At 40.1% G+C, this 8,979-nt stretch overlaps 1 protein-coding gene across 1 annotated transcript; it reads right to left on the bottom strand.

The window, feature by feature from the left end:
• Nucleotides 1-1,905: 1,905 nt before the first annotated feature.
• On the bottom strand, nucleotides 1,906-8,730 carry LOC148067219 (protein ABHD1-like). The gene is made up of 9 exons (XM_087805360.1): nucleotides 8,428-8,730; nucleotides 6,938-7,098; nucleotides 6,685-6,867; nucleotides 6,279-6,324; nucleotides 5,655-5,767; nucleotides 5,413-5,586; nucleotides 5,285-5,333; nucleotides 5,054-5,219; nucleotides 1,906-3,471 (listed from the first exon to the last, which is right to left on the bottom strand). The coding sequence occupies exons 1-9, from the start codon at nucleotides 8,545-8,547 to the stop codon at nucleotides 3,272-3,274; spliced, it is 1,212 nt and encodes a 403-aa protein (XP_087661486.1). The 5' UTR covers nucleotides 8,548-8,730; the 3' UTR covers nucleotides 1,906-3,271.
• Nucleotides 8,731-8,979: the final 249 nt, after the last annotated feature.

Genomic DNA, 8,979 nt, shown 5'->3' with positions numbered 1-8,979 from the left:
ATGGCGTGGAGGACATTAATGACCTCGCACGCCGCAGATAAAAAGCTGCTCGGGTGGAATCACAGCGAGGGCAGCAGGTCAAAGCACCTCACGTGTTCATTAACAAAACATTGTTTTAAACTCTCGTGTGTCACACGGGAGAACCTTGGGGGGTGTTCAAGGGTTCTGTCCACACGGCGACGGAATTAAAATAAAATGAAAGCCACTCCGGTTATATGATAAATCTATTGAGGGCAGACCCGGGCAAAAGTGTGGCGTGGGGGCCACTTGTGGGCATTCATCTGTGACTCGAGGGTCCTGTTGCTATTCAGTCATAATCCACATTTTAGTTTATACTTGTGTAAAGACAACATTTTCGTGAGTTTCTTTTCCATTTTATCATTAAAAGAAAAAACAATGTGTTGATTTAAGTTTGTCTTAAATGGATGTTGGACTTTATTGTATCACCAGTATGTGTGTTTGTACAAAACTCTATTTTTATTCAAATATTTCCATTAGAAAATGTACTTAAGTATATATATATATATTTTCTTGTTTGTTTGATACTCTGTACTGTCTTTTTTGTCTGAAATGAAAATAAAATTTGTAAAAAAAAAAGAAAATGTACTTAAGCCCCGCCCACTGAAAACACTGTTTTTCCACGTGTCATCAATCGCAGAAATCTACACCTCCAAGGGACTCGTTGTATAAACCAAGCGGGTGCGATTACAGCTGGCTGAGGGAGGAGTGAAGCCATACCAAAGTAATAAGTTCAAAACAGGGTCATGATGAGAAACTTACTGCATCTTGGAGAGGAAGACTTCAACATTTGAAACATGAATGAAATAAGTCAGAGATTCTTCTGTATTTTTTTTATTTGCTTTAGTTTTGCATGAAGATTACTGTCCCACTTTATTTTATATTAATATTGAATTAATTCTTATTGTTAATATTAATTATAACAGCACTTTTCACCCTTTTGTTTATATCCCCCCCCCCCCCCCGTCATTGCAAAAACAACAAAAAACAAGTCTAAATTGCCAATATTATATATATATAATATATAATATAGCCGGGACGGACTCAAGCCCCAGGCCACCCCATTAAGGGAACAACAACTTATATTAACTGCGTGGTTTGTAAAACAAAATAAAATAAAATAAATAAACGCTTAAGTTTTAGTCATAAATATAAACCCATTGTAGAGACTCGCAGGAAGCTGCAGCTAAAAGTGGACAAAACTGAAACTCTGGTTATTTCTCCTGATGATAAGGTTCCAGGGTTGAGTCAGTACTTGGGTGACTTAAGTCAGTCTGTCAAACTGAGCCTGAGAAACCTGGGTGTTGTATTTAACAAAGACATGTCACTAGTTCAACACTGCAGGAAACTGACCACAAACGGTTTCCTTCAACTGAGAAAAATCTCTAAATTTAGGAAAATGATGTCACAACACGATCTGGAGCTTGTAATCCATGCGTTTAGACTGATTGTAACAGTTTATGTTGGTGTCTAAAGAAGAAGGATCTGTCTCGCCTGCAGTTAATACAAAACCCTGCAGCAAGAATTCTGAGCCGCTCTAGTAGAAGAACTCACATTTCCCAGATCCTTAACACTCTTCACTGGCTTCCAGTTTCTTTCAGGATCAATTTTAAAATTCTGGGTCTTTGATGGATCTACTGACTCCTTCAAGAAACATCTGAAGACATTTTTATTTGTGCTTTTCCCTGATTTTCTGGGAATCATGTGTCTTGACCTTTTTAAGTATATATTTTAACTGTGTATTGTTTTTGATTGTTAAAGCGATTTGTGACTCTGGTCTAGAAAGGCGCTTTATAAATAACCTTTACTTACTGTTGTGACGAAGTATATAATGATTTGTGAAAAACCGTTCTCAGGGTGCAAAAAAAACATGATGGAAGACAGCTGTGAATGTTAAAACCTCAATAATAAAGTTTATTAGAGATAAAGATAACTTAATTTTCAACACAGAAAAGAGTACCCGGAGAACCAGGCTGCATCGAGTAGTGGTTTCAAGTCTGTTCTACTTCACCACATACTAGAACACTTCATTACCACCACAGAGGAACAATAAAAATACTGCTTTACATTCACTTTGACACTTCCAAGTGATTCACGAGATATCCATTTACATTCAACTCCTTTTTAAATTAAAATGAGAAAAGTAAAGTAACACAATATCTTCACAAGTACTTCTTTTTCTAGCTTATGTCTAACTTTAACTCATTCAGTGAGTCTCCAGGAAGTCGGCAAAGGTCACTTCCTCCCGTGTGACTTTCACAATAACAATCATTAAAATGGGTTAAAGAATTAAAATAAAATAAACACTGAAGTGAGCAAATAGATCCAAGTTGTGATTTTGTTTTTGATAAAGTAAGTTGAAACGATAGAATGAGCTTAATGGGACATTCTAGCAGATTTACAGGATTCGCCTGCACAGCAAACATTTGTCCAAGTGAAGTTGATTGAGCTGCATCAAATATAAATATGTTTCATTAAAAAAACTCAATCCATTTGGGCGTTTTTCCCCCCCCAAAATTTTTTTTCATTGATCACTAAACAAAGTGTAACATGGATATTTTCATGTTGTGACTGGGCTTCCATATCAGTTTATCCAAGTTCATGGTCCTTCTTCAATAGAGCGCTGGAGCAAATGTTCTTGGTGTCCAGAGGTGTGAACAGTGTCATCCATGTAGACCCACTTTATTAGGAACTGTTCAAATATAAAGGCCACAAATGACAGGGGCACATTTGTAAAAAGCACCAAGACTAACTGAAAGGATCACATTTCTTCCCAGAAAAGGAACATCTACTCTTGCGTCAGTAGCTAGCTTCTATAATTACCAAGATTCCCCTCAGCATGAACAGAAGGTTTTTCTACCTGGCTTTAGATCTACAGCCTGTTTGAAAGTGAAAGAAGTAGGAATCTGGTCGGATTCCTGACCCCTTCAGAGACACATGAATCAGCATGTAGGGTCTTACCCAACACTGGTTACCTCTCTGGGGGAGGGTATCCATAGTATGGCTACCCAGTGAGGTTACCAGCCGCACACAGCAAGGTCATAAAGGAACTGGCTCTGACTGGAATCGCTCGCCACCTTTAAACGGAGGCGGCTGGCGACCAGTGAGAGGCTCCATCGAGTGCGACTGGACTTGCGGCTTGTTTGAACCTGAGACGAGGCGATGAGGTAGAGTCGTAGTGAAGCTCACATTATCGGTCCGTGCAGGGCGTCAGTGTCAAGGGGTTCTGCAGCTTCTTCAGTGGCACCAGCTGCTACTTCTCCTCCTTGACGCCGCAGGCTTCCTTGATGTCCCGCGGGTGTTTGAAGACGGCGTGGATGAACTGGCCGAGCAGGCGCTCCATGAAGCTCTCTCCTCGCGGGAACAGGCCCTCCAGGAAGGCGATGTGTCCGCCGTGGGCCGTCAACAGCAGAGCCACGTTGGGCAGGTTCTGGACGATGGCTAGAGGAAAGGCTGTGGAAGCGTGTTGCAGCAAATGTAAGTAAACAAACTAAGGACCGGGACACCTAGAAAATAAAGTCTAAAATTGAGAGTTTTGGTCTAGTAAGTAAGTAAGTAAAGGTTATATGTAAAGCAAAGCGCTTTAACAATAAAAAAAACAATGCACTGTTTAAAATGTATACTTTAAAAGGCCGAGACGCGGAATCCTAAGTGATTTCTGATCCACAGACCTCAGAGCCTGAGTTGGGGTGTAAGGCTGGATCAGATCACTGATGTAAGGTCTGACCATGAATAGCTCTTAAAGTAAGAACCAGAATTTTAAATTTGATCCTGAAAGAAACTGGTAGCCAGTGAAAAGTTTTAAGGATCGGAGAAATGTGAGTTCTTCTACTAGAGCAGGTAAGAGCTCTCGCTGCAGAGTTTTGTATCAACTGCAGAAGAGACAACTCCTTTCGTCTAAAGCAAATACTAACTCCCACAGTCAGTGGCTGTTCATATTGCCTTTCAAAACATAGAAAAATGTAGTTTACCAAGTTGGAGAAACTTATGGTGGCAATAAAACGATGATGCCTTTCTATACACTGCTCTATTAGGTGACGCCTTATTGGTCGGTACATTACTGTATTCAACTGCTCCGTCTGTTGCCATTTCAAAGCGATCGGCAGCTGCGATTGGTGGCTGGGCGGCTAAGCATTATAGGAGCTGTTAACTTGAACATTGTCCATCTACTAGTCATTATAATTAATAATTTCCTGTTCAAATTATGTAGGTTTTTGATGGTCGAATCTGGTCATTTTAATGAGTCCGTTCATTGAATCATAAAAACGGAAAACAAACTTTTATTGAGCCATATAGTTGATTTAGTTAACCAAGCTAAACGCAAGTTCTTTAGTTAAGCAACTTGATGGAAAGGATGAAGATTCCCAAAAAAAATCTTGTTTTAAAGACTCAAATGAAAGAATCACTCATGAATGAAAAATCATTACAAAGGGGCAAGCATGAGCGGCTCTACCAGGATGGCAAATGACCCGCTCTAGTAGAAGAACTCACATTTCTCCGATCCTTAAAACTCTTCACTGGCTTCCAGTTTCTTTCAGGATCAACTTTAAAATTCTGGTTCTTACTTTCAGATCTATTCATGGTCAGAGTCCTCCTTACATAAGTGATCTGATCCAGCCTTACAGTCTGGGGTCTGTGGATCAGAATCTACTGATGGTTCCTGAACACTCTTACGGACCAGAGGAGAGAAATCCTTCCAAGCTGTTGGATCTACTGACTCCTTCAAGAAACATCTTAAGACATTCTTATTTGTGCTTTTCCTTGATTTTCTGGAGCTCTTTTGTTTTTCTTGTAACTTGACTTTTTAAAGTATATATTTTAACTGTGTATTGTTTTTGATTGTTTAAGCGCTTTGTGACCCTGGTCTAGAAAGGCGCTTTACATATAACCTTTACTTACTCAAAGAAAGAACAGCCATCCAAAGTCTGCATAACAAACTTATTAAAGTCAGTCTATACGCCGCCCTATACATATTTTTCAAAACGTTCCCCATGGTAGTGGGTCAAAAGAACGAGTCTGGTAACCAGTAACTCACCGTGCTGCGGGGAGAACGGATCATCAGCAGCATTCAGACACAAAATGGGGACAGTGGTATTTGGCAACTTCTTGTCTGGACTGGCGTCGTCATAGTACTCCACGCAAGACTTGTATCCGAAGAGGAGGGAGGTGAAGCGTTCGTCAAACTCCCGGATCGTGCGCGCCTAGAAGAGATCCACCGAGACGCTCAAGAAGGAAAGCTAAGCTAACATGAGCTCCGAGTACGAACCTTTGTGACGTAATCCACATCCACAACGTTTTCCAGAACCTTCCTGTGTCTGTGGAACAAAACCCAAGTAACTGGATTAAAGTAACTGGATACGTCAGAACTAGAGTCCAGCATGTATCAAGTCTCACCTGTGGACACAGCGGCTCAAGTTGTTGGTGAGATATTTGTTGAAGATGAAGTAGTTGAGCGGTTCCTCCATGGATTCTGCCGACTTGTGCGTGTCCCAGGGCACGGAGATAGTGAACCCCGCCACCATTCCGGATTCTGAACGCTTCCGGGCCAAGTAGTTTAACAACAGCATGCTGGAGGTCAAAGCAACGTACTCGCCATTAGTGATCATTATGAAGGAAGGATAACGGAGGCTACTCACCCTCCTAAAGACACACCAACTCCAAGAAGAGGGGCTTGTGGGTAATGTTGTTTAACATGTTTGACTACACACTCCAGGTCTGAAGTGTTGGCGGCACAAAAGGTGAGCGGAGTCTGAGGAAGAGAGAGGAGAATGGATCATTTTTCTGAAGCAACTTAACACTTGGAACTACTGAAATAGTAATACACATATATTACAGTATTTTAAAGTATATAATTACTGAAAGTAGTTATTGGATTTTGTCGATGTTTATTTGCTTTCTAACTAACTAATTGTATAACAGTTCAACCAAGGATTTTGGTAGCGATTCATGTAACAATCTGGATCCAGGAATCTTTTGGAGGATTTGTTACCCTCTAGAAGATCCCCGCAGTGTGATTCTACGTTCACAACAATATAAAACATAAAATAAGAAAAGGACACTAAAACATAAAGGCAGACAATATAAATGAACAAAACAAACTCTCATTTTGCAATGGTTTCCGTACTTTTTAAACATTTAACTCAAACATATATAGATATATAGATATTTAATATTCCATTTCTGTGCGTAGATTTCCTGTACACACAGTTCAAAAAGATGACTCCAAGACTGAGATCACAAACATAAATAATCAGACTTACAAGAAGCTCCTCGCCACCAAACCCTCGATTGGTGAAGACGACACATCTGAAAGAAAATGTTTTGTCGGTTTTATAACGCGATGACAACCCGTGTGAAATTGTCTCATCATGTTGAGAAAGGGTCATTAAAAACATTTATTTATAACTATGAAACTTCTATCTTTCTGGGCCATTTTCTGTTACGACATAGCCGTTGAAAAAGGAAATGGCAAAAACAAGAAGTGCATAAAAGATCAAGTTCCGCTATATGAGATTCTTGTCATTACATGGTTGGGGTGAGGCGTTCTTACCACAGCCTGTAATCTAACACATCAGAACCTCCAGAGGCCAGTAACTTGATCTCAGCACAAACTAGCATCTAGCTAACAAACGCTTCATTTCACTGAACCACAGAAACAGGACCGACCTGTAGCCGTGGCGGGTCGCCTGGCTAATTGTGTGACGCACGTAAGACTGTTCCCTGTTCCCAGTCAGTCCGGGAAGAACCAGCACCGTGGGCCTGGAAAGTGGTTCTGGGAACGCCGCGCTCGTGTCGTTGTCCACCCAGTCCAGAGTGACCTGTCCACCATCTGGCGTAGGGAGTCGTTCGCTGATGGAGAGTCACTCGCGTTTAACGTCCATACGATCGGCTAAGTCTAAAGAGTAGAGCCGTCACTTACTTGCGGTACGTGACGGCGGGTCTAGACTTTATGAGCGCGTAGACCAGGGTTTGAAGCCGACCGCCCCAGCACCACGGCGTGGGAGTGAAGGTCTCACAAACCACAGGACAATGCTGCTGCAAAAACCCTGCGAAAGACTTGCTGCAAACAAGACCCGGAGCCTGGAAGATGAAAAAATGAAAGTTTGCGTTGTTTTCTGTCGACAAACCTGCGATACAATAATGGACATTCTTTCATTCTACCGTTCATTTTACTAATGTTAAAATAATTCCAAGAACATCTCAGATAGACCCATGTCATGGAAAATTTCAAAGAGTATGTCATGACATCTTTAAAAACATAAACTTACAGGTTTCGTGCGACCTCACTTTTTGGGAAGTTACACTGATAACCATCGTCATTTCAAGGCTGTGACTGATTAGAATGACATATTGCCTTGCATCAGAAATACAGCGAGGCCAGTTATTTCCTCATTTTTACCCCCAGATAATTGCAAACAAAGTTCAGCAGAAGTTAATAGACAAAACAGCAGAGATACCAACTGTACAAAGTCCTGTATAGTTTGTCTTGTCATATCGTTATAGAAGTAGGAGGAAAATGTAACAAGAATAATTTCACAGAGAATCCAATTATTTTACAACACATTTTAACTACAACAAATTATGCATGAATATTATAAAAATCATCTATAGCTTGGATGATACTAATAACAATATTTTTGCCTTCAGTTTTTTCATTAATGAAATTTATTTTATTTTTTTTCGTTTTGTATGTGACAACACATCTTCACTACCATCATGAAGACCCAGAAAAATATATACATTTAATTTCTTGTTTCATTCATGTAAAATGTGTCCACGAGGGATTCAGAGTAAGACTGAAGGCCCCAGGGGTTGCAGTAGATTTTTTTTTTATTTTTTTTAAAACAAACAAACAAAATAAACAAGAAAGAAAGAACTCTAACGCAACTTTCGGTATGGTATTGATATTGAATTTTTGAGGGAAAAAATGGTTTTCAATAAGTTTTTACACGAGTTCTTCAAAATCTAACAATAATGAATTTAATTAAGTTTACATTGTTGACAGACAAACAAATACCGAATTTAAAAATCCACTGTACACCAATACCAACATTAAATTATATTTAAAAGACAAATACATTCACTTGTCTTGAATAAAATATATTCTTTTGTTGAGATATCAGGATTCTTTATACAACGTCTTTTGTTTTTGAAAGATAACGGTAAATTCCAGGAAAATAATAACAAAAAACACGACCCTCTTGAATGTTTGGAAACAATAGAAGACTAAATGGGAAGTAATTTTAACCAATGTTACGAAGGCTGATCTGCTGTTTGACTTCTAGTTTGGACCTACGTGAATACCTGACAGCACATCAGAGACTCGTCTAAACAGAGATTGTATCAGATACAGGTAACTGTGAAGGAAGTCCTAAGGCTGGTGCTGCCAGGATCCAGGAGGAGACTGACCTGGCTCTTGCGGCCCCACAGGTAGCAGACCACGGCCGTGAGGGAGCAGATGAAGACCGTGTCAGGTCTGGACACACATTCCCAGTAAGTCTTCCACAGTTCCCAGTGAGACAACAGCATGTCGACGAGCTAACAGGCTGGAACCGCACGCTTGGAGAAAAGACGCTAAACCAGTCGCAAAGTGAGTCCAGACGAAGAACCTGCCTTTATAAGAACCATCTCAGGTGACTCGGGTTGAATGAACCTGTCATTGGCTGGAGACGCCGGTAAGATGTCACCTGCAACCTTTAACCGTTACTTCCGGGATAGGCGCCACGGATTAGCTTGTGACAGCTCCCGGGTCCTAAAGTCCACATGTTAATGCCCTCGAGAAAAAAACAACAACATTATTTTAATTACAATAGATAAATGAAGATTAACGTTTTTGTTTTTTTTAATCTTGCATGAAATTTGTTTTCAATTTCTTAAAAATATATAATTTTAGTTCATTCAATAATTTCCATCAAGCTAAAGCGGAAGTAGCAGATGTTGACGTAGCAGCCTCACAGATCA

The sequence above is a fragment of the Callionymus lyra genome, chromosome 13 (assembly GCF_982586985.1).
Source record: "Callionymus lyra chromosome 13, fCalLyr1.hap1.1, whole genome shotgun sequence".
Lineage (NCBI taxonomy): Eukaryota > Metazoa > Chordata > Actinopteri > Syngnathiformes > Callionymidae > Callionymus > Callionymus lyra.
The sequence above is the reverse complement of the archived record's forward strand: the minus strand, read 5'-3'. Positions and strand labels throughout refer to the sequence as shown.

Coding starts and splice junctions, on each gene's coding strand:
- LOC148067219 (XM_087805360.1), bottom strand. CDS start 8,547: ATGCTGTTGTCTCACTGGGAACTGTGGAAGACTTACTGGGAATGTGTG. Junction 6,868..6,937: donor CCCGCCGTCACGTACCGCAA/GTAAGTGACGGC, acceptor ACTCTCCATCAG/CGAACGACTCCCTACGCCAG. Junction 5,587..5,654: donor GTTGGTGTGTCTTTAGGAGG/GTGAGTAGCCTC, acceptor TTTGACCTCCAG/CATGCTGTTGTTAAACTACT.